This window comes from Fusarium fujikuroi, chromosome FFUJ_chr03 (genome assembly GCF_900079805.1).
Source record: "Fusarium fujikuroi IMI 58289 draft genome, chromosome FFUJ_chr03".
In the NCBI taxonomy this organism is placed as follows: domain Eukaryota; kingdom Fungi; phylum Ascomycota; class Sordariomycetes; order Hypocreales; family Nectriaceae; genus Fusarium; species Fusarium fujikuroi.
In genome coordinates, this window is record NC_036624.1 from 4036032 (window position 1) to 4061082 (window position 25051).

General features: G+C 48.6%; 6 protein-coding genes; 3 read left to right on the forward strand and 3 right to left on the reverse strand.

Annotated features, from left to right (window-relative positions):
- Positions 1–3399: 3399 nt before the first annotated feature.
- FFUJ_03339 (uncharacterized protein) lies at positions 3400–5793 on the reverse strand (the record flags this gene model as incomplete). XM_023575176.1 has 3 exons in its annotated part: positions 3400–3594; positions 3649–4076; positions 4125–5793. 3 exons carry the CDS (start codon positions 5791–5793, stop codon positions 3400–3402), a joined length of 2292 nt encoding a protein of 763 aa, XP_023428401.1.
- Positions 5794–6644: 851 nt separating this feature from the next.
- FFUJ_03340 (probable ATP synthase delta chain precursor, mitochondrial) lies at positions 6645–7464 on the reverse strand (the record flags this gene model as incomplete). XM_023575177.1 has 5 exons in its annotated part: positions 6645–6677; positions 6733–6911; positions 6991–7144; positions 7260–7289; positions 7363–7464. The coding sequence occupies 5 exons, from the start codon at positions 7462–7464 to the stop codon at positions 6645–6647; spliced, it is 498 nt and encodes a 165-aa protein (XP_023428402.1).
- A 372-nt stretch (positions 7465–7836) lies between these two features.
- On the reverse strand, positions 7837–10155 carry FFUJ_03341 (uncharacterized protein; the record flags this gene model as incomplete). XM_023575178.1 has 3 exons in its annotated part: positions 7837–9573; positions 9624–9857; positions 9997–10155. 3 exons carry the CDS (start codon positions 10153–10155, stop codon positions 7837–7839), a joined length of 2130 nt encoding a protein of 709 aa, XP_023428815.1.
- Positions 10156–18015: 7860 nt separating this feature from the next.
- Positions 18016–20172, forward strand: FFUJ_03342 (uncharacterized protein; the record flags this gene model as incomplete). The annotated part of the gene is made up of 1 exon (XM_023575179.1): positions 18016–20172. The coding sequence occupies one exon, from the start codon at positions 18016–18018 to the stop codon at positions 20170–20172; it is 2157 nt and encodes a 718-aa protein (XP_023428403.1).
- Positions 20173–21108: 936 nt separating this feature from the next.
- On the forward strand, positions 21109–21957 carry FFUJ_03343 (probable GTP-binding protein SAR1; the record flags this gene model as incomplete). XM_023575180.1 has 5 exons in its annotated part: positions 21109–21127; positions 21191–21294; positions 21406–21445; positions 21497–21562; positions 21617–21957. 5 exons carry the CDS (start codon positions 21109–21111, stop codon positions 21955–21957), a joined length of 570 nt encoding a protein of 189 aa, XP_023428404.1.
- A 710-nt stretch (positions 21958–22667) lies between these two features.
- Positions 22668–25031, forward strand: FFUJ_03344 (probable lipase 5; the record flags this gene model as incomplete). XM_023575181.1 has 2 exons in its annotated part: positions 22668–23646; positions 23698–25031. 2 exons carry the CDS (start codon positions 22668–22670, stop codon positions 25029–25031), a joined length of 2313 nt encoding a protein of 770 aa, XP_023428405.1.
- Between the last annotated feature and the right edge of the window lie 20 nt (positions 25032–25051).

Below are 25051 nucleotides of genomic sequence, written 5' to 3' on the forward strand. Positions count from 1 at the left end.
AGGACTTGGCCTAAAGCTTGCTAAAGCTATATAGATAAATAGGGAGTCTTTAGGAGACTTAAATCCTGCTCTTTTGCCGGTAAATTTGCTGTAATAGCGGGAGAAGGTATCTCTATAACTATCAGGTTTATTAGGACCTTTATTAGGTTTACAGGCCACAGTCTAGTAGCTTTAAAGCTAGCAATTGTATTAGACTTTATAATAGCTTCTCTTTAAGCCTTATTGTAAGTATATAGAAATATAATCTTGCCGATATAACTATTATTAGAGATAGAAGTAAGATCTAAAAGAAGATAATAATATACCCTCTTTAGAGGACTAAAAACTGTAATATCTAGTAGCTAAAGGATATAGGAAGTATAAGCAGAAAGAAATAATAGATATATATTATTATTGTAATATTCCTAGAGGAAATCTTCTATAATATAACTTCTATAGCTATTAAGAATAAGAAGTTAGGGTTTATTTTTCTTTTTGGGCTATATTAATAGAATAAAGACTTTTCTTAACTAAACTAATACTAATTTGTTGCTTGTCTAGCCCTTATTACTATATATGAATTCCCAGTCTTCTAGGAAGTTTAAATTCTTAGGGAAATGTTATTATTAGACTGTTTTTCCCTTAAAAATGACTGTAGGTCTTAGGACCTTTCTGGTTGCTAAGATATACTTAAGAATTATAATCTAGGTATGAGAACCAGGCTGATAAATAAGTACTGACTTTTTTAACTAATAACTAAAAAATAGACTATTTATTTCTATTCTTTTTATTATTCTAACTTTATTAATATTATATCTATTTCCCTACTTAACTAAATATATTGCCGGTATTATAAGGAGTATAAAGAATGCCTTTATTAGTTTAGAAGAAGCTCTATAATATTAGTTAAAGTTAATTTTCTTGCCTTTTAATATCTTAATATTAGGATTTTATTTTAAAAAGCCCTATAACCAGTTCTTTTTAATGCCTTTTAGGAAGCCGTTACAGATAGCAATCTTACTGGCAAACTCTCTGACTTACTGATACAATACAGGGCATCCTAGATTAGCTTAAATAATAATTTAGTCTTAAAGACTCTTTTTTTAAGTATTAAAGAGCTTTTAGTAAGGTTTTTAGGCTTCTTTTAGTATTGCGCTTTCTTTAATCTAACTTTAAAGTATAGAATAGTTAATACTATAAGCTTTAATTACTTTATTTACTAATATACTATCTATAACTATCTAAAGTGTGGCGCTTATATCTTTTTTAGTAAAAGAAGGCATTTTAAATTAATTGGCATTAGTTTAAAATTAATTAGAATTAAATTAATGGAGTTATAACTGTTTAAAGTATATATAAATTAGGTGGCTGGGTTAAGAATGAGGTGGCCAGTCTGTGGGGGTGGCCGGTCTTTGGGTGGGGGACGTTAGAACTCGATGTTGACAGCGACAGGTGCCGACAGGCATCGAATCGTTTGTTACAGCTCATTCCCGACTATAGACGCAGAGACAGAGCACCTAAAGCACAGACCTTGGCAATGCCTGACGAGGTTTGGATTAACACGCACTAAAAGTCCCTGAGGCTTTGACAATCACACGTACCCCATCTAGGCCCATCCAAGTTGATTATCTGCCATCGCCCGGATCTTCTCATGGGCATGTTCTATCCTCGCTTCTGTTTTTCTATCGTTGTGGTTCAAGCTCTGGACCTACTCGGAACTTAGAACCCGGACCCGGACGGACCATGACCCTGGCGCTTGGGTCGTTCCATGATATCCGTATTCCTGGGCAAGCAACCTTGTTTGCTCACTCGTTGAGATGCTACACAGTGCTTATGAACCGTGGCTCTCGCCAATGTTTGCCTACATATGATCCATGGAGCACATCCGGGGGTCTTGTGATGTTTGCGAACCCAACATTCTTTTCTCTTCCTCTCTTTCTGACTATTGAACACCGCACGATGGATGGAGTATCGTGAGACACGGAGCTGCTTAGCTTTCTCAACTGCCGGATCCAAGGTCCACTAACTCCCACAAGTGTATTGTTTACCGAGTAACACTTCCAGGGCATGACTCGCGTGTAGTTCTCCCTTACACCGCTGTCGCCCTCGACGCCCTGACCGCTTTCACTCACATTGTGAAGCTCTGCGTGGTCGGAACTTTTTTCATGTCTGTTGCGTTGTTACGTGCATGAGAGAAGTATATGTGATGGCTAGGTGTATAGCAAACATGGGACCCCCTGGCAAAGGATGCAGATGCAGTTTGGAATTCGATGCTGGCATCTGTGCCTTTGACGGCTGCATATGTACTACAAGTTCTCCTGCACATAGCGAGCACGCATTGCATGAGGTTGGGTTTTTCGCTAACAGCACGCAAGGAAAGACAATGAAGGGGTTTCACCGACAACTCAGCTCCTGTCTCTCTCTCTCTCTCTGTTTCTCTCACCGCTTCAAATGAAGCATTCACTGATGGCGGCACTGGAATTGATGTGAGAATCCAATGTGAGAACACACACACACACCTGGTCCCCAGCAGACGCCCTCCGTCTTGCTATAATGGTTCGTTTCGCTCGCACATGACGAAATCCGCTTCATCCCTACTCCCAAGTGAGATCATACTGCTTTTTTGACATCTCGTGTATGCCCCTAGTTGGTCAAACAGGCAACATCCTATCTCCAAACATCCTCGCCAAAACGCAGCGCAGGTCGATCCTGTTCTAGGTTGCACCCTGTTCTCGCCTCACTCACAACACAACAGTCACATTCCAGATCCTGTCCTCGTTATATAGGGGTCTACTCCGTATCACGTCAAAAACCAAAAGGTCGATTTACCCTGGGTTCAACACCCCAGCCCTACCTATGCATACATACAAAAAAAAAAAAAAAAAAAAAAAAAACACCAGCACCCCCCTGTCACCGCTTCTCAGAACCTAGAGGATTTTTGCTCCGGGCCACCCCCTGGCACATCCTCTTAGCATCAGCACCTGGCAAACCGGGGAAGAGGGGAGGCTGCAGTAGGGCCCGGGGCTTAGACCGGGAAGCCGTGGAATCGTCCCTGTTGGCTGACTGCTACTGACAGCTAGAGTTTCGCTACGGGTGCTGACGTTGGACTGTAACGCCGTTGAGGTTGAAAGATGGAGCAGAAGGATGTTATTATCCGCCGATAGCGTCCTTGACTCACTGTCAGTGCGCTGTCATGGCTTTTGACATACGAACGAACTGCTCTCATGTGCTCGAGTCACGATGTGATTGTGAAGAAGCCTCAAGGCCAATGGAGACCAATGATTCCAACTTTGTAGGTCAATGTGTATCAATACTGAAGTTAATAACAAATAAACTATCAAAAAAGCAATACTTTCTCCGTCCCGTCCGGTCTGGTCTATCCTGACCATTCTAAGCTTCCTACGCTTGCGAAACTCTGCTCTATCGCGGCCTCATATGTTCCTGTAGGCCATCTTTCAAGTCTGTATTGATCACCAAGTCATCCTTGCCTCTGAGATGCATCACTACTGTGAGGCCCTCAATGTCAACATCGCCATTGGGGTGGGAGCACACGCCCTGGGCCTGTTTCGCTGGCGACGGGCGACCTGATTCGAGCCCAAGTTCCTCAACTTGGCTCTTGAGGTCCATGTAGCGTGCTCGCTAAGCACACATGTGGTTGTAAGGCATCACAGGCCTAGGGTCATAGATCAATGTTGACATTTCAGAGTCGTTGCGAGATTGATCCTCTGTTATGCTCGGGGGTCTCGTACTCTTTGGCTCTTCTGCTGCTATCTCTTGTGACTGTGGACTCTTGGCCAACAATTGCTCGACGCTCTTGCGAGCCAGCGAATGCTCAATGTCTTTTACCTTGAGTCGAGGCATGGGTGACTCAAAGGCAGCACTCAATTCATTCTCAGTCTTGTTATGTGACTCATCTTCCACAAAGATCTGAAACCCACCCTCTGTTTGCTTAGGTGACGATGACTGAGTAGGATTGCAGTTGAAGCAACTATCCTTCCAGTCTTTTTCAGGTAGTGGCGTACGACTATTTACACTGCTGAGTTCACGCCTCCAGTTCTCGACATGGGAAGGGGTTAGTTGCTGACTTCGTGGCTGTTCTGAAGACCTATCGACCTTCCTTAACTGCGTCCTCTATGACGAGATACCGGTAGCCTCGGCTTTCGGTCTTCCAGTGTCATTATTGATACGTGGAGCTGATTTGAGCATTATTTTACTCTCAAGAACGGGTTCATCGACTTTGCCAACCCTTTTCTTGGAGTTTAGATCAGCATTATGACCTTTCTCTGACAAGGACTTGTTTTGAGCTTGTGGCGCGATCCTTTCATTTGCCTCTGTTGAGGTGTCGACGCCTTTCTTCGGTCCTTTGGACTGAGAGACGGGCTTTTCACTAGCTGTTTGTGAGTTCAGTGTTCCCGTGTAGTCTCTCGGCGCGTCATGGGTCTTGTTATTGTTGATAGGATGCTTTATCCAATGGGCATCCTTAGGTTGGGTATCATCATGGGGTTCATGAGACTTTGGGCTCGGATGCCGATCCCCCTTGTGATAATCGGTAAGATTAGGTGGCTGTGGCTCAATCTCGTCAGGCACTGCCGGTTCTTTGTTCAGATTGTGTTCAATGGTGTCTTTTGCCACTGTGACAGTCTCGTCTCGACTCAAAAAGTGATCAATGCCAGGTTGGCTCTGTACCCTCAACCTGTAGCCATCTGCCCGCATGCGCCCGTCTTGCCCGTTCGTGAGTTTCTCATCGGTAGAAGACTCGAGAGTCTGCACACCAGCTGATAAATGCTCCATGATATGCTGTGAGTGATGGAGATCTTGTCCATGATGATAGAGTTGGTCAATTTTCATCTGTAACTTGCTTCGGGATGATGAATCCTTCAGTGACTGCGTGTGCTTCTTCTCTCTAGGGTCATGTTCATTTGTATCGATGATATCCAAATCATTGCTTTCAACCACTTGTGCTCCAAGACTACGCCGGGTCGCGCAACCAATGCTATGCCGTGTTGGATGGTGACCATCGTGTGTAGCTCTACAACCAGGGTCGGAGCATTGTTCCTCTATGTGAGAAACGCGGGGCGAGCTGGACTTGAGACGATTAGGTACACAGTCTGAGGGCCTAGGTTTACGTTCCACTTGCACCGATCTTGTCGTGATTTCAGGTTCTGGGGCTTCTTTCTTCATTCCCCTGTCTGCCACAAAAAAGGGGTTGTTCTTCACGGAGCTAGAGATTTCTGTTGGTGCCGCAATCGTCTTCTTCCGAGTGGGCTTCAAGGTGATGTGATCAGGTTTCGGTCTTTGGCGAGATTGCGCCTTAGTTCTTGAGGATGTCTTTGGTGTATCTGGTTCTGATGCGAACCTTGAGAGCTTACGACGATGAGCAGTATCGACTGTAGTCCGCGTGGTACGAGTGCGTTCGCTTTCTGGGTATTCACTTTGCGTTGGTAGCTCGGGTATCTTGTCTATGAAGGAGTGTTCTTGATACTGTATAGAACTGTTGAGAACCCTGTGGCCAAGGGGTTGTCCAGGGGTCTCTCCCGTACACTTCATACAAGAATCGTGGCCGCAGTGCGAGCAATACCGTTCGAAAGCGAGAGGGTTGCCGCACGAGTGACAGATCTGCGAGAACATCGATTTCGTTTGTTTGATTTGATCTGGCGTGCCTGCGTCGCCATCCGAGAACCATCCCGAGGGTCTAGAGATTCCGTACTGCTCAAGGATGTCTATCGCATCTTGGCATTTCTCTGTGGAGCTTGCAGTACGAGACCGGTTTGTCGAGTCAAGGTATGAGGACATAAAGGATTCTGAAGGAAGCATGTCTGTAATAGCTGAGTATCGAAGAGCTTGGCTCGGTCGATTCGAGGTAGTTCGTCCATAGCTCGTCTTGGGCCGGAAGCCAGCACCACTTGGTTTCACTGATCCATTTCTTCCCCTGGAACCCCTGACAGCACTGAACCTTGGGCTATCTTTCTGCGATAGAGTTGAGGATATTTGTCTCGGAAGTGTATCTCTCGATGTGCGACTCTTGTTCCCACTGGCCACTCCTGGTCCCTAACCGATCGTAGTGCTTCTGCTCGGTCGTTTAGAAGTGTTAGAAGGTCGCCCACTCGCGGTTTGCGTTTCGGTAAGTGTTTGGAGCTGGCGAACACGATCACCGACGACTCCCGGAGGGATCATAACGTGTTGTTGAGTTTAGGGATGGAGTGCTATTCAAGATATCTGCTAATTGTACCAGGAGCCATGCGACACTGCTGCGAAGCAGGAAGACAGCGACCGACGATAACCCAGAAGTTCGAGTAGTCGATATAGAGTATCAATATGCGAGGTGCGGAAAGGGGTGGCATGTTGTAGGTAGGAATCACAAATCAGGAGCGTAAGGTGAATGGCAGGGAGAGAAAAGTCCATCCTACCTCACAATTGCAACTGTGGAAGTTGTGGAAATACCTTACAGCGCTGGGTCAACTACTAACTATTGCATTCATTGCCTATCAACGTCACTGAAAGACAGAGGGTCGATAAGGAAGGAGTCACTGAACAGAGGAATAAAGGTCCATGCAATTTAGGAGGAGCACAACCAGACCTGGTATCAATTGTCACAGCTTTTCGTGCTAAATATGGGTAGAATATTGATGTACAAGGGCCTCCGTCACAACAAACTCGCTGTACACTTATTTCACGTGCGCAGACAGGGTCTCGAGAACCTGTTCTCTCGTCAGTAAACTCAATTGCAAGTGCATGTCGTCGTCTGAAACCCACCTCCAGCTCGATCTTGGCCTCAGCAATATCCTGCTCGCTTCCGCTGCCGTTGGCAACCTTCTGGGCCTCAGCGATCTGGGCTCGGATGGCCTCGGCGCTGAAGTCCTCAAGAGGGTATCCCTCAACAGCGTTGATGCTGAGGACGGAGTTGGGCTGAACGGTAGCGAATCCACCAGAGACTAAGACAAAATTTCCATCAGCGATTTGTCGACCTCGGGCAGTTGGATCTTGGATCTAGGTCTGTAACTTATGACGTACGGAAGAACTGCTTGGAGCCTGCGGACTCCTCGACAACCTCAACCAGACCGGGCTTCAGCTGCTCAATGGAAGGAACGTGGTTGGCGAGGACACCCATCTCTCCAGACTCGGCGGGGATGTTGACCTGGACGACATCCTGGGACTTGTAGATAGACTGCGGTGCGGCAATTAGCTCCCATGCATCAATCAATTAGCAACGGTACCATCATCGTAAGGGTCCAATTGCAATCGTATTCGTCGATCCGGGTATCGCGCGGGCGGTGTCATACCTGGTGAGGGAGGGCAAGGCTCAGCTTGATCTGCGATAACGGTCAGTCGGGCTCGGTACGCAAAACCCAGTGTAGCCGGGGCACGGGGTTCACTGAATCTTGCCTTGTCGGGGACGGCCTCGGCGTAGGTTCTTCGCTGGAGGGGGACTCGGATGGCGGAGGGGCGAGCTCGGAGAGCCGCACGGGCAACGCGGAAGGAGTTCATGATGGGCTGAGCTGGTGGATGAGGTTGTTGCTTGGGTGAGCTCAAATGAGGCCGCTGGCACGAATCTTTGCCGGAGCAGCAATTCGCGATTCGGCTAGCGGGAAAATCCGATCTCCATGATGGACACGTGCTTTGTCACATGACCTCCTTTGTCCTCACAACCGACACATGAGAGTCTTTGGCAGAGAACAGTGACATATACCCTCTATAAATTTGGAGTGGAAGGAACTTGTCTAACAATACTACTTCTTGTCGAATATGCTATACTATTGCTTGCTATACTAATACATATATTACATAACGTCGATAAAGTGCCAGTACTTCAACGGCCCCTAACTAATACCAATGGCTTCAGCCAGCCAAAGTCCAACACTAATCGGTGGATACCTTTTGCTTAAAGGATTCCAGCCTCTGGTGGATCTGATTGTACTTCGGCATTTCCTTGTACGCAGACATTAACTGATTAACATGGCTTTCGCCAACTTTCCTTGCCTTTGAGTTGCCCAGCAAAATCCCCAACAAAGCAAAATGTCCCTTTTCTGCTGCTTTACAGGCCTCCTGGAGTGGACTATCCGCTGGTCCATCAAAGTCTAGCCGCGATCCAAATTCTAGCAACAATCCGATGGGGGGTGCATGTTCTAGGATTTCATTGTCGCCTGGGCTAAAAGGATCCCAGATATGGCGGAACACTCCCGACAGAAATGCCTGACGATTACCATTCGTCTTGCCCTCAAATTCTACATCTCTGATGATGACGTGCGCATTCGGGTCTGCTCCCGCATCAAGGAGCATCTTCATGCTATTGAGGCTGTACTCGCGCATTGCTGCCAATAAGAGCGGAGTACAATCTGTGCCGACAAGAATATCTGGTGATCGTATACCTATGACGTTCTCGATCTTGTCGTCCTCGTTGAACCGGGGATCGAAAACAGGCGAGTCAGTGTAAGTATCGACTTCAATGCCTTTCTCGATGAGCCTCTCGATTAGTTCGCACTTTCCATTGTCGTTGTCAGAATGCTTCAAGATGATATGCAGCAGGCTGTTGTTGTACTTGAAACGCTTCGAAACCATGGGGTCTGCACCACGGTCGAGAAGAAACAGAGCGACACTCCAATACCCGCTGCAGAGTGCTTGATGGAAAGCCGTCAACCCCATCGCAGATTCCTGGTCAAGCGGGACGCCTGCTTCAAGCACGGTCTCGATCAGATCGAGGACTGGGTACTCTTTATCATAACCGCCACAGAGGTAGTGTAGGACAGTCCGACCATCGTGATCGACCTCGGTTATCACAACACTCAGTTGTTTGAGAAGCAAATCTATTAACCTCTTTGCACTTAGCTGGTGACTCGATGCTGCGAGATGGAGAGGTGTCTGTCCATTCATAGCTCGAGCTTTGGGGTCAACATCTTGACGTTGAAGTAAGAGCTCTGCAACTTCGTAATCTGCTATCAAGCAAGCGTGGTGTAAAGGGGTGAGCCCATCTTGATCTTGTCCTCCTGCGTTGACCTCTTGTCTGGCTAGTAATCGTTTGATAATGTCGAGGCTTTCTTCTCTGTACCCAGGTGGTTCATCAAAAGTAAACCTATCGTCGACGTCTTCACCGTCGTCGTTCTTGTTCTCACCATCGTATATCGGAACCAAACTCGGATGGTATTGTTTATCGCGACTTCTGACAGCCCAGTGTAGAGGAGTGCTCCCTGTTGAATCAGGGGATGCTACATCAAGACCGTTTTGCTCTAAGAGGAGACTCGCGATCTGTAGTTCCCCACGCGCGGCAGCAATGTGGAGGGCACTGGAGTTTCCTGCGTCAGTCCTGCGAGCATTGACTTCTTCGCGTTGGAGGAGCAGTTCGACAAGTCGTAAACTTCTCACGCCAACGGCCACCTGCAAGGCGGTGGAGCCGTTCCTATCAGGTGTACCGGGGTTGACCTCTTGACGCTGGAGCAGTAATTTGACCATATCCACCCGTTTATACTGAATTGCCCAGAAGAGAGGAGTTTGGCCATCAGAATCAGACACAGAAGCATCCATGTCAGACCTCTCAAGCAGACGGTTTACAAGCTCAGGCTCGTTCCACTTGAGAGCGTACCGTAATGCATCGGGGCATGTCTTGGTCCGGGCAGCTTAACGAGCAAGTCTATGGCTTCCCTATCATTGACATCGTGAGGGTCAACATGCTCCAAAGCAGATGTTCCATGAAATGTCCAATATGCTCCTAGCTTCTGGACAAGTATCTTCTCAGCTCCTTCGAAATCACTATGCCGAATGGCCATATGAAGGGCATAGGGCCTTACAGGCTCTGTATCACTCCAACAGTCGCAGACTCCTCTGGCTGGCACATGGGGATCCACGCCAATGTCAGCGAGATACTCGACGATATCACGATGCCCATGCTTGATGGCGTAGTGCAAAGGCGTTGCTCTTTCTTCAGGCCTCATCGTCCCAGTCCGTCCCCCTTAGATTCGCGCCATTCTCATGTGCTTTCCTGAGGATATCTATTCTTCCCTCTCGAGCTGCCCAACAATAGCCTACTGCACGAAGCCGAGGGTTGACGATATCATAGAAATGGTGGTTTGTTTGCGCCAGAGCCAATTGTGTTTTTGCGAAGATGTTCTCGTCAAATGCCTCTTCTACGACGAGGTCTGCAATGTTGTAGATTGCCTCAATCGGGAGGGTTTCCATTGACGCCATGGCGCGATTAACGTCTGTGTGACTGAGCTCAAGACTCGAAGTTGTCAAAGGTACCAATGATGTACTGCTCAGATCCTGGTGATGCTGATCATAGTTATGACTTGATGCTCAAGGAAGCCCAGTTGGTGAGGGGGAGCCTGATTGTAGGTGCAAGCTCTAGTTGAATGTGGCTTAAGCCTAGGAGAAGCAAAGATATTGGTAACCTCTACGTCAGTATCTAATACAACAAATAAGTAAGCCATAAACACCAACTCCAGTATAGTTAATCGGGGTTTCTTTGCTTCAATCAAAGGCCATATCAAGTGCAATTGCAATGCTTTCGTTTTCGAGTGAGCGTTTCCTATATTATGATACTTTAGATGCTGTAAAGTCGCTCATGTATGTATGATCAATACAACAAAGTGCCAACTACTGATAATTAGAGAATCAACACTAAGAAGCAACCGATCGTTGAGTGAATGGGCTCTCGCCTGTTCTGTTCTAGACATCTTTCAACGCTGTGCATCATGCAAGCTCGTTCTCTCAGGCATGCTGTATCTCATGGTGAGGGTACTAACATGAGATTGTCTAAGACTGCCATGCACACAACCACCAATATTGAGCATGTTCATTCGTTTCGGCGCTTTACTTCAAGCCGTCTTCTCTTGGTGAACTTTATCTCGTTATAGGCACGAAGTTAGCAATAACGACGCTATCCAGTGCCGCATTTTGACGGAAGTTGATTGAGGCCTTTCCCTCTTAACATTGGTGGTGTTATGCTTTCAAGGGCATACTCAATCTTGCAGGCACCCAAGTTATGTGAATCGACCAGGTAGCACTTATGGTGACGCCGTAATTGTGCCTGGTATATTTGAATCTCATTCCTTTTCATTGTGGCTCACTCTGTAAGCATGAAGTTGCTACTCGAAAGCAAAGGCGCCGCGAATTCCAGTCTTAGGTTCACATGCGAGACGCCAGTATTTTTTATACTCAAGTCTCAGAGCATGAGCCTTTTCATACATATACTATTTGGTTTCTGTAGTAAAAAGTCCAGGAACACTAAGCTTCTTTTCATCTGAGATAGGTTTGATGATAATCGTGGTTGTATTTATTTATTAGACGGAAACTACGTTTTACGTGTTTCTTAATTTGTTCCCAATCAAGCTCCTACGATACCTAACTGGAACAACAGAGTCAGTTGTGTCTGACCCTGCTTGGAACGTGTGCCTTGAGATACTTGAGAATTAGCACGGCTTTCATGTGATACGAATATAGACCCTGAACAGCCCAACTGTTCATGAGTCTCACGTAAGACAAAAGAGATCTATCATAGGGGTCTTATGAGATGATCCAATTGATTGTGATATTAGTCGACGGTGCACAAATCATTCAATTTCGTGAATGACCTTGCATGTGTGATGTGAAGCATTTCCGAAAAGCTGGTTACCCTGTGTCAAAGAATTGCCACCTCAGTTTTGTCGATTTCGTCCACTGGACAACCCCTCAGATTCCCCTCCATCCATGACGACAATATGTCGAAACGATCATAAATCCAGATATTTCCGTCTGGAAAGTATAACCGAGCCGGATATGATTCGGAGGAACCGGGTTCTGCCTCTCAAACATCACCACCAAAGCAAAAGCCAAATAAACAGGAAAAATCTGGACTCGCTGACTCGCTGACTTGGCACTCAAGATTGCTGATCACCTGAGTTGTCATGACCTCACACGTCGCAGAAACAAGTCGGCTAGGTAACTTTTATGCTTTCTTGTGCCTGCTTTCATCCAACCCATCAGATGCGCTGGAACACGCCATTCGTACTCCATGGACTTTCGGGCCTTCGAGAGTCCGCTGGCAGTTGAAAGATCCCCGGGACCCGTGAGGCCCGAGATCTTCCATGTGCGTCTCTGCGAGGTGAGAAGTGAAACTCTCAGAGTTGTCTTTGCCACGGAATACACGTAGCTTTGGGGCATCGTCGTGACAACAGGAGTGGCTCATGGCGTCACGGATCTTCACTTTTCATCATCAACCTGGCGCAGCATAAACAAGTTCAGCTGTGCTTATCTCACCTTGCTGCGTAATTTCTTCTTGGCAAGACACTTCAGCCCGTATCCGATACCTGCAGTACAGTACGGTATTGTTACAGCATGTTACTGTACAGTACCTGCAGTGGAATTAACGTTTCTCAAACCCAGCCCCTGCCAAGACACACTGAGCAGTGAATTGCATCACGGTTTCAGCCATATTGACAGGGAAATCTCGGAGGAACAAGGTAGACAGAGGGTGCAAAGCCAAAATTTGAACCTTCGAGCTGGTGCGGGACTCAACAACAGTTACAGAGCTCAAAGGAGAAGGCTGAAAGCTGCAAAAAGTGATGAGGTCTCCACTGACGGGACCATAATTCGCGGTCAGACTGTGGCTGAACCTCATTCTTGGTGAGAAATTACGATTGACTTTCATTAGCATTTTACGAGCTCTGCCCTGACGGTTCGTCGGTGAGTGGAGGAAGCCTTGGGCTTGGGGAGGTATCGTAAAGTACTCAAGCCAATTGTCATCGCGACACTAGCGGACCGAGAACGACGAGAAGAGTGAATTTAAAAAAAGGTTCAAGCTTGAAGCTGTTGGTCTAGAAAAGTCTGGATGGGAAGCAAATTTTCAGGAACCCACAATGGCTTCATCCTCGAGCAGGGAGAGCAAGGAAGTTTCCGGCACACAAGTAATTGATGAATGACCGTTAGACTTTTCAAAGTAATTTCTGTCGGTATTCAGCCTCATCAGCCGCCGTGTCGAGGGAGTTGTAGCTGAGGTTGTGAAAGCTCAGGCCCTCTTCGGAGAAAATCAATCTCTTGGCAAAGATCTAGGAGGGCATGTCAAGACAAGTCCCGTCCCTGATCGGCAACTTGACCATAGAAGCAAAGATTCAAACCGGCAACAAGACCGGTACCGTCATCGTCATAGAGGGTGCATCTTGCATGACGAAGAATGCTTGTTTGGGCACCCATATCCCGCGGTTGTATCAATATCAAGCCATCTCACGGGCGGTCGGCTCTTCTCAGGATGAAAGGAACCGGCTAGGGAGAGCGGCAAGGGAAAATGAAATGAGAGTTCACCTCCTCAGACTCCATCGACTGCTGTACAACCCATCATGCAGCAGTCCACACCTCCTTTGCCAAAAAACCGCGCAACTGTCTTCTCTGTTTTCGGCGTAAAAACAACGAGCTGATGGGTCCTCTGAGTCGAGCCAGTCCAGTGGTATTACCGGCCGAGACCTGGGTCTGTTTGACGATGCAGAGAGATGGAGCATTGCGGCATGGGGGTCGATATGCGAGGTGCGGGTAAGGACTTACACGGTGGTGACACTGCTTTGATGAGCATGAGTAGTTGAAGACATCTACCGTAGATAAATGCACCTGCATCCTCTTCAGCATTCAATAGTGTCACAATGTGATGATACTTTGGAAATTCATGTGCTCGGTCTCCAAACCAGCTAGATCAAAGTCTATGTAGGTATGTTGGATGCAGTTAGAATTCGAGAAGTGTATCGAAACAACTTCTCAGGATATCCTGTTAATAGCTATCCCACATACTGCTTAGCGGTATGCTGAGCAGCTTGATTGCACAGAGCTGACTCCATTGTTGCCATGATGGCGGTCATCTCGTGATCATTATCCTCTTTGTAGCTTCGATTTTACTCGATGTCTTCTTGATCGTGACCCCAGCCGCAATTTCAACAACGTAAAGAAATAGCATGTTCACCGCCGGAGTCTCGCGATGTCAGAGCCCTGTTTAAAGAGTGGGTGGGCTGTGGGTGAAGGACACTGGACAGTCAACCTCAGAAAGGCTATCTGGGCTGCATGAGTGAGAGCACAGAAGACACCCTCTCAAACACCATAAGCACAGCAGAGTAACATGCGAATTTAACAGCTACGCGCTGATACCGCGTTGACTGTCATATTGTTTTAAGATGCGGGGTTTGACTTCACAACGCGGGGTTAGTGCCCAGCAGGACGGGTCAACGTGACAAGGAGCGTCAGTGTTCAAGGAAGCCAATGCCAGTGACTGAGAGTGAGCAGTGAGCAGTGAGCAGTGAGCAGTGAGCCAGCTTGCCAGTCTTGGCCATTGTGCTGCTGTATGTACGATGCTACGCGTACCAATTGACATAGCCGCCAGTAGAGAACTGATATCAAATCAGACAGGTCCGTTATCGCAAAGACCGAGACCCCGACTGTCATTCCTTGATTGCTCAAGTAAGTTCAAGGGGGGTTGCACTGCCTGCATGCAGCTCCAACTCACGGGAAGAGACCGAGGCAATTGGCGATCAATAAACAGCGCCAGATAGGATTGGACAGTTTCAAACACCTTCCATGATCGTCGCAGTATTAAATGAAGTACTGCGAGTCACGAGAAGCTCGGATATCGCGCAGCTTAGGTCGTACAAAGGACCCTTCAGTCGTTTCATCTGTCAACTTGTGAGATAGGAGAGAGAGACGATTGTTTCTGTATTCTATATTTGTCAGTTTCAGGGTCCTTTGTAATAAACCTGAGAGATGATCTCTGAGGATCTGAAAGGATTCTTGACTCGGATTTCATGCGTCCATTGATTCTGCGGGCACATGGATAGGCTAGATAGGCTAGCTAACAGTAAGACACGTCCATGTCCATGTCGATGTCTATCCATGCCCATGCCAAATTGTCGTCATCGGGGGATTTCTGGCTTGCATTGCATGCATTTCTGTATGCAAGTGGGCCAGACGTGGGAGAGCTCACGAGCCTGGTTGTAAGAGAAGGGTTCAATTGGTGGATGGACGAAGGGGTTGCTGTTGATGCAGATTGGAGAGACAACATGACACCCAGGACGGCTACTGCGTGCGTCCCTGAAGCAAGGGTAGATCGCAGACGAAGACGCAGACGGCAGCTTAGCTTGCGAGTGCGGAAATGGCACCAGTAGAAAGGCAGTCTGCCATGAACGGAACAGGTGATTGTGGGGAAGTTGAAGAGCGACGAGGCGAGCATCAGGTCTGGATCAGTTGTTGCTCTGCTGTGCTCTGCTGTGCTCTGTGGCCTGTACCCCCACGGGTTTGGGGTTAGCCAAGAGTAGAAACGTGCAATACTCAGTGCAACAAAGCCTGATTGAGAAGGCAAAGAAAGTAGGCGATGAAGGGCACGTCAACTCGTGTTGCTGTTCTTTGTGCATTGTGCATGGTTACACTGACAAAGGGCGTGAGATAGACCAGACGAGGCTTTGTCGACGCCTGTAACAGACCAAACCTCCAACCAAACTAAAAGATCAACAAAGCGGCCTGTGGCGCATCTTGCGCATCTTGCGCATCAACCCTTCTTGCATAGGCTAATGGTCCCTTGCGCGGGGTGACTGCGTACTGAAACAAGCAAGTTGTGTGTCAAGTCATTGTCTATCATCTGAGGATTTGGTTGGCAAAGTGACTGATTGTCAGTCACAAGCCATCAAATGACCAATACGACACGACAGCAACATCAACATCAACATCAACAGCTAATGCTGTGCTGCGATTTACAGATACACCGCCTCGAATATGAAAGCGGATGGTGTTTGCTTAGTACGACCAAAACCACGCTTCGTAACTGGTGGGAAGGTTCACAAGCGACGATTCCATTGTGGGCCTGCCGAGGGTGGATGATGAATCAACGGTCAAGAATTCAGTGGCGGTTTGCTTCTGGAAAAGAAGAGGCAGAACTTTAATGTGCTGCACCGTATTTGCGGATGATTATGCGAGCATGAGGCTTGGAGGAGGGCAGTGCAAGTAGCGCCCTTGGTCATCTTCACACGGTATACGAAGCAGCGAGTCGTGACCCTGAAACTGCCCGACAACCCTCAGGCCTCTCAGAGTCAGAACAGAGTCAGGACGGTGTGACACACAGTAGATCAGGGCGACCTGTTTTCGGTTATAGAACAACGTGGATCTACGCTCTATCTCAGTTTGGGCGTCGCTGACAGGCGCCACTGGTCAATTGAGAAGACCCTGACTGGACAAAATCTGACTGTGGCCTCGGAGGGATGTGTCTACCTCCCTACGTACGTGCTGTAGAGAAAAGGGAGAAATGCACTGGGCTGAACGAGTTGAGAGCGGTCTGCGTACCGAAATTGGGACCTCGGAATGCGTAAATGCTCGCCTCAACATTGGATCTGTAATTTTGAATCGGAATGTATCCTATACGGCTGCTCTGTTTCTCGGCGCCGTGGAAAAGCGGACTCGATTCGGAGCGTCAGCAGCGGAGCAAGACATTTACAGGGCATGATTTTTTCCTTTTTTCTTTTTCGCGGCTGGGGGAGACAAAAAAAGCTACTAGCAATCAGTACCTTTGTCCTAAGTGACAAAAAGGACTTGGGTAAGCTTAATATTTCTACCAGGTTTCTAGACCAGTTTATTTTGGCACCCTGATCTATTACCTCGAGGTGCACAACAAGGGGGGAAAAGCCATGGATCGATCTAGGCGTCGAAAAGCCTAGCCCAGGAGGACGCGAAAAAAGGGCGCAAAAATATGCCGTGAACCAGGAATTCATCTTCCTCAGGCGGCTAAGGCTGGGGCTTACTCGAAACTTGGCTTCCATCAGTCAGTCATTTCAAGTCAGTCAATCAGTCACTAAGTCAGTCATGTCCACTCACACCTCAGCACCAATTGGTGATAGCGTATTACCTGAAGCCCTGCCCTGAGCCCTTAGTACATGGCGCCCTGTGAGATGTAACAAGCCAGTCAGTCAGGCCAGTCAGTTCCTCTGCTTCTGACCCGTGCTAATAAAATTTCTTTGGCACTGGCAACAGGACTCCATTTTTTACCCGCTCCTGGCACGGCAAATCGCCCATCGTCCTCTTAATTTAGGGTATCTCAGGGAACGGCCCCCCCTAAATTTCATCCCGTTCCTTGTCGTCGTTGGCCCCAACCTGAAAGTGACCTCCGCCCAGAGTCGGCCGGTACCTTTTTTTCGCTGGCGTCTTCCTTGGAGCGTCAGGTATTCCCGTCAATTTTCGTTCATTTCCACCTGCAATTTTTCTTTCCGTTCTCGTTGCTTCGCGCCGATTAACAAGGCTTACCTTATTAATAAATCAAAAAGACGGGACCCGAGGCCACCCTCGTCTCTCTCTTTTTCTCACTGCCTCAAATAATTGCCTCGCCCTTCTCCAGCCCTTTCTTTGTTTTGTTTTGTTCTGTTCCGTTCAGTGTTTTTAGTTGTTTCTTCTAAAACAATCTACGAAGCATCCGTACACCCATTATCCCTCCCCCCCTTGTCCCTGTCGAGCAACTTTGTCTCAGACCTTGATCTGTACTGTACTGTGCTGTACATAGAGTTACACTACAAAACGGTGCCGTACTCGTGCCCGCCCTCGGAGAACGTCATATGCAGCAGTCTCCACGCGCAATAAACAGAACAGCGGCTCTCATACACTCACACACCCACAACAATCCATACACCCACCTACACAACACAGCACAGACGCCACCCTGAATTGAGATTGGGGAAATCCTGCAACTTGGGAATCAGCCGCCTTTTCTACTCCTCTTCTAGCTTCTACTCAAAAGCCCAGTCCGGCCCGGCCCTGCATTGCATCTCACTTCTGCCATCGACCCATATCAAAGCACCCTCACGCACAAAGCAACCACCCCAACCAACAACCTACTCTAAACTATTCCAGTTGACGATGTTTGTCTTGCTGTTATAGCACTACTGTCCTCAGGGACACTTTTAACCGCCTCCTTCGACGCTGCTATTGCCAAGGCAATAACACAACTGCAACGTCTTGCACCTCAACTACTATACGACACATACAACTACACACCTTCTCGACTACCTCAACAACCATTATCCTAATCTCCTGATCAAATCCCACACTCTATCGACCAATATGACGACCAACATGACTACCAATAACCCAGACACCCTATGGGTGGCTCACGGTTCAGAAGAGCTCGAGGAGGCCGACGAACCGCCTGAGATAACCCTTAAAAAACAGCAGTTTACTGCCAACGATTTCCAGCGAACTACCATTCGACCTCCTACTGAAAAGTCCTCTCTGTTGACCAAGGCTATCAATGGAAACTCAGACGACGACCTCTACACTCCCCAGACTATCTCACGACCCATGGCCAACACCCAGCGACGCCGCTCCCTTGTTAGCAACATCAGCCTCGCTTCGACTGCCGATCTCACGAGCGATACTGGTTTTACTAGTCCTTCGAGACCGAACACACCAAGCCCTCCTCTTCCTGAAATGGCCATGCTACGCTTGCACGATGGACGTGCTGCCGAGCCTACACATGTTTCTTTGCTAGGTGCTGCTGTCAGGTTACAGCAAGGCAAGACTGAGGAGCCTCGCAAGCGAAGTATTCAGTTTGCATGCGTTGCCAAGCCCGTGGTCCAGGAACAACCCCCTCGATCCCAACCTATGGCCAAGGCGCCTTCTGCTCAGGAAGCTCCTCGCAAGTCGTGCATCAAGTTTGCATGCCCAGCTCGACCCGCTTCGACCCAGAACACTCCTCCCCGGTATACCGAGAACTGCGCTAAGAAGGACGCAACACCAAAGGCCGAATCTCCTTCAACCCCCAAGCGAATGTCAGCACTGGCGTTTGCTGCACCCCGCCAGGTCACACCTCGTCGACACTCCATGTCGCGTCCTCGATTTCTCCGTGCCGATTCCTCTGACCTTGTCACGGACAGTTCACAGTTCCACGAGTTTGCTAGTGGTATCACTCGAGAGGACGATTGGATCCGACGTGATAGCAATGCTGTTGCAACCAAACTGACAATCAATGACACTCTGACCAAGGAGAACAACATTCGACGTCTGGCTACCGAGGCAGAGGAAGAGGCCCAAGAAGAAGAAGACGAACTTGAGGATGAGGAGGATGCTGACGTTGACGACGAGGATGATGAGGACGGGGATGAAGATGAGGATGACGAACTCGATGTTGAGCTCGACGAGGATGATGAGGAGGACGAGGAGGACGAGGAGGACGATGACGACTCTGACGGCTATCACACCGATGAAGAGACCGGCTTCGCTGACTCTGATGAGGATGATGAGGACGATGACATGCGTCTCTGGACCCCTGGAGCCAAGTCTGTGGTTCATATCGGATCGGGTGCTACTCTCATGCGCCGCCCTTCTCTTCACGAGTTACAGTCTGACTCTTCTATCACTACCGTAGACAAAGAGCGTGCCAACCGTCGCTCAAAGCGCGTCAGATATGCTGAGGAGGCTCCTGATCTTCCTGATAGCACTGACTTTGTCTGCGGTACACTGGATGAGGACCGTCCTCTCGAGGAAGCCTACCTTTCTTGCCTCGCAGCTCGACGAAATGAAAAGCTTCGCGTTATTCCTCAGGACATCGACCCCAGTTTCCCTGCCTCTGAGCCTGAGGAGGAAAACGAGGGTGAGATCTTCAACCCTGTTCACCACTCGAGTGATGAGGATGATGAGTTCTTCCAGGGCAAAATGGAGGACCTTCATCAGGAGCGTGACCGCCCTCGTCGCCGTCGCAAGAGCGAGCATGCATCTCCTAAGCGATTCCGCTCTCCTCCCCCAAAGCGTCATCACTCACCCCCACCCAAGGTCCGAGGCCGATCACCCAAGCCTTTGTTTGACCGTCAATCCCCTCGAAAGGCCAAGTCCCCAGCTCCTATGCGGAAGCCCATCACCACCCCTCTTGGATCTCCTCGCTGCGGCCAAGTCAACTTCAACCTGGCTGGTCGCCCTGGGCTCACTCACACCAAGTCTCTTCCTCGTGGCGGTGCAATGTGCCACCAGCGAAAGCAGGCCCGACACAAGGTCAAATACGACAACGATACCCACATTCGTGGTGCTATCGATATTGTCAAGGGTCTGGAGAGTAAGCGTCAGCGACGCAAAGAGAAGTTCCACCAAAAGTACTGCAACCGCGCTCGACGAGGCCAGATCCCCGAGCGCAAGCCTGTTCCCGGTCGCGGCACGGAACGCATGAGGGAACTCGGCCTTCTCATGGCTGGCAAGAAGGACCAGACCAACTATGTCCTTTCCATCTAAGCATGCTTGACTGTCCTTGCAAGAGAACATGGATGCTTTCGATTTAGACTGCGAGACACGTTACGACGAAGATGATGCATCTTACACGATTTAACTTGATGACTCAAATGTCCTTTCTTACACCTTCTCGGCTAGGTCTCCGAGATTGCTTTACTGTATATACTGGTAATGGACCCCCGGATGCTCGCAATGTTCGAGATTTCCTGTACATATTTTTTCTACTTTTTCTTTGTCATACTGCATAAAGCGGCCGGACAACGCTCGCTACTGGCGGAAAGGAGCTTATTTTGAACTGCTTGGATACCCGATACAGCATTTGGTATTACTGGGGTACATGCTCGGCGTTGGATGAGAGGCTATCATGACATAAATGCATTTAGCGGAATATCAATCACGACAATGATTCTCTGCCATATATTAACGGTCGCTTCCCGTGACATAAAATAACTGGATGAATAAGACTACACGCAGTTAGTCAAAGATGTTGGTAAGTGTGATTAAGTCTCGTTGACCATCGGGGATGTCACTAGCTGGTCACTTTGGTGTAAGTGAGTCCTCGAGACACCACAATTTGGCAATGGAACTGCGAATACTCCTGTAGTAAAGGACAAGTAAGCATAGAATATTCTTATGCGTACCTAAATATACAAATTTTAGCCACTGTTCTTGTTTGTGCCAGCTGACCTGCAGCTCGGTATCGAGGGACGGAACTGTACGGCGTGACATGCACGATGATATACGTGCCTTGAAATTCAGGCACCATTTCGGCGTCCCTTTCTTGCCAGCTTTTGGTTCAATGCAACGCCTCCTAACAATCCACCAGCAGCTACTTTCCACGACGCCAACGATAACGACGACTCCTTTTCTCCAGTGCAAGATAATAACACCACAACCTTTTATTTTCAGCCTAATACTCACCTTTAATACTCACACAACATGTGGATTGTCAACTGGTGTATGTAACCGGTTACGATTAAACAACTGGTAACTTGAATGGGCTGACACGTGCTGCGTATAGTCTATGATGTGCTGTCCTCCTTGGGACTGCTCAACAAGCACGCAAAGCTGCTCTTCTTGGGTCTCGACAATGCCGGAAAGACTACTCTGCTTCACATGCTGAAGGTACGTCGACACAATGCGGTTGGATTGTTGGATGGATGGTTGTCAGCTCGGATACTTGTTACCAGCGGTGGCGGTTTTGGAGATATATGACGACTAACGATGGATTTACAGAACGACCGTGTCGCTATCCTCCAGCCCACTCTTCACCCCAGTAAGATCCTCTGTGAAAGCATCGACAAGGCGTTATACTGAGACATCACAGCATCCGAGGAGCTTGCCATTGGCAACGTTCGATTCACCACCTTCGATCTCGGCGGTCACCAGCAGGGTATGCCAATCACCACACCTTCAACTCCGCAAGTATATCTAACAACTTTTATAGCCCGACGTATCTGGCGCGACTACTTCCCCGAGGTCAACGGCGTTGTCTTCCTTGTTGATGCCAAGGACCACGAGCGATTCGGTGAGGCCAAGGCCGAGCTCGACGCCCTCCTCTCCATGGAGGAGCTCTCCAAGGTTCCCTTCGTCATTCTCGGCAACAAGATCGACCACCCTGATGCTATCTCTGAGGACGAGATGCGACACCAGCTCGGCCTTTACCAGACAACCGGCAAGGGCAAGGTCCCTCTCGAGGGTATCCGACCTATTGAGCTCTTCATGTGCTCAGTGGTTATGCGACAAGGCTACGGCGAAGGTATACGCTGGTTGTCGCAGTACGTATAGAGAGGAGTGGGGAAGACGGGATGAGATTGAAAGAAGTGAGGCAGTGAGCTAGAGAGGTATACCTTACGTCAAGTCCTTTTGGGGAGAGGTAGAAAGGACAAGTGATTTCCAGTGTTATGAGACTCAGAATTCTCCCTTAGGCGAACATTGGTCCTGCAATTCTACTATATTTACTTGCTACAAAATCGAGCTGAGCCTCATATCGGGAATGCTCCTGAAGATGGAAAAATCAGACCCCTGGTATTAAGTGCTAGGGTGTTTTACAAGGGGTGGCTGTGCTCATGAACGACATTATTGTGCCTAGGTAGGCATCATCGGAATACATATCATGATGCGTGATGTAACTAGTTTAATCGTAGCTAAAAGAGAAGGTGGCAAGAATTAGAGAGAGATTATGCGTTTACATCTCATGATTAGCGCTCGTAGGCTCATCCTAATCGCTGTAGGTGGTGGTACCAGGTGTTCGATAGAGGCCTCGGTTCGCCAAGACGGACTGGTATGGATCCCCGGGAAATGTACCTCTGTACAGTTTCCCCAACGAATCTACGTCATGTTACTAGAATCGTCACAAGGCAACCCAACAGAGCTTCGCATCATAGTAATCAATTTCTCCCTCAACCCGCTGTAACATCTCACGATTCCAAGAAATCCGACTTATTTCTCTCTCCTATCAGCAATGGGTTAGAGATTACAGCATAAAATCGATCGCAATGTCGTCCTCGTCGTATTCCTCACTACTGCCTCGCGATCCAGTCTATGGATTTCCACCGGAATCTTTCGATCCCTCCCTTCTTCCTGATGTCGACACTGAATTCGTCGATGCGCAAGACTTGGAAGCCTTTGAGAAGGCGCTCCAGGCTCCTGATCCGATTCAGAGTCCAGCCGACGAAAACGGTGCTCGGTCGCCACGCAGCCCGAGTTCGTTCAGTGTGACAAAGAGGCCTTCGCAGGTCGAATCTGGCCTTGCGGATGATGTAGCTGCTGTCGTCGCCGCGGCGGACGCTGCTTCTGGAGATCTTCCTGTTCCGCCGACACCCAGTCAAGGGACTTTTATCACGGCGCAGAACGATTGGGCGCCCGTCAACGAAAAGATCTATAGCCGTCGGCGTGGTTCGAGGCGAAGCAAGAGAAAGCGCAGGGGTGGAAAGGGGGCTGTTGAAGGTCTTCTAGGGACCCGCACCAAGGATGAGACTCGAGAGGGATATCTATACCAACTTTCAAAATGGCCTCTGCTTTTCTTCGTGTTTGCGTGGCTGGGTGGACTTGTCGTTGCATATCTCTCGACAAGACTATACATCTGGGTGTACGAGCATTTCTTCACATGGCGCGGCCAGCGAGAAAGACTTCGAAGAAATTTGCGAAATGCGTCGAAGTATGACGATTGGGTAAGCGCTGCAAAGGAGCTCGACAACTACCTTGGCCGACAAACATGGAGGGAAGAGAACGATTTCGCATACTACGATTCCAAGACCGTTCGAAGAGTTTGGGAGCAGATGAAGAAGACAAGACTGCGCGCTGAAGAGCAAGAAAGCAAGGGCGAGAAGGGTGATGGAGTTAAAGCGGTGGATGAGCTGAAGACCTTGATCGAAGCTTGCGTCAAGAATAACTTTGTTGGCGTTGAGAACGCAAGGTTGTACAGCCAAACGTACTATGGAACCAAGAATCTGGTACAAAATTTCCTCGATGAAGGTGAGTTCCTAATACCCCAGCTAGACACTCCAAGATTCTAACCTGAAGCAGAGGAGAAGTGCATCAAATTTCTTATAAACACCAAACAACTTGAGATGGAACAGAAGCGAGTTCTGTTCAAGCACGTCTACGCGAACTACGGAAGAACAGCTCTCTGTCTCTCGGGAGGTGCAGCCTTTGCCTACTATCACATTGGTGTTGTCCGAGCTTTGCTCGATGCGGATCTGCTACCAGATGTCATTACAGGTACCAGTGGTGGTGCTCTAGTAGCTGCTTTGGTGGCCACTCGAACGAATGATGAGCTGAAGCAACTTCTTGTGCCAGCGCTTTCAGAGCGGATCAACGCCTGCCGCGAACCATTTACAGTCTGGATTCCTCGATGGTGGAAGACTGGAGCTCGTTTTGACTCGGTTGACTGGGCGCGACGATGCGGCTGGTGGACACATGGCTCTCTGACATTCCGAGAAGCTTATGAACGAACAGGTCGCATTCTCAATGTTACCTGTGTGCCAGCTGACCCCCATTCGCCGACGATTCTTTGCAACTACCTCACAAGCCCCGATTGTGTTATCTGGTCGGCGGTGTTGGCATCGGCCGCTGTACCCGGAATTATCAACCCTGTCGTCCTCATGATGAAGACTCGAGACGGTTCGCTAGAGCCGTACTCTTTTGGCCACAAGTGGAAGGATGGCAGTTTGCGGACAGATATTCCCATCAAGGCCTTGAACACACACTTCAACGTCAACTTTACAATTGTCAGCCAAGTCAACCCACACATCAATCTTTTCTTTTTCTCTTCTCGAGGCTCAGTTGGTCACCCAGTCACACATCGCAAGGGGCGTGGATGGCGAGGTGGCTACCTGATGTCTGCGTTTGAGCACTATCTCAAACTGGATATGAACAAGTGGCTCAAGTTTATCCGCCACGCCGAGTTGTTGCCCCGGCCTCTTGGTCAAGACTGGAGTCAGCTTTGGCTTCAACAATTCAGCGGTACTATTACGATTTGGCCAAAGTCGAGGATTTCAGACTTCTGGCGCATTCTATCAGATCCCGATCCCCATCGACTATCCCGTATGATTCACGAAGGGAAGCAAAGTGCTTTCCCCAAGCTCAAGTTTATTGAGAACAGACTCAAGATTGAGCGACTGGTTGAACGTGGACGGTCTGATTCAAGACCATGGGTGCGTCGGGGTAGCATTCAAACTATTCTCAGCGAAGAGGATATCAGAAACATTCTGGCGGAGGAGATGGGCAATGGTGCAACTACAGAGGACGAGACCGATGTGGAAGATCTCAGTGGTCTTGGTCTTGGTATGACCACACTCGACGAGAACACTCTTTACGAGGAGCCCGGAGAGAAGAGTGACTCGGAGGTTAGCGGTTGAGGTGAGTATCGTTTAAGATG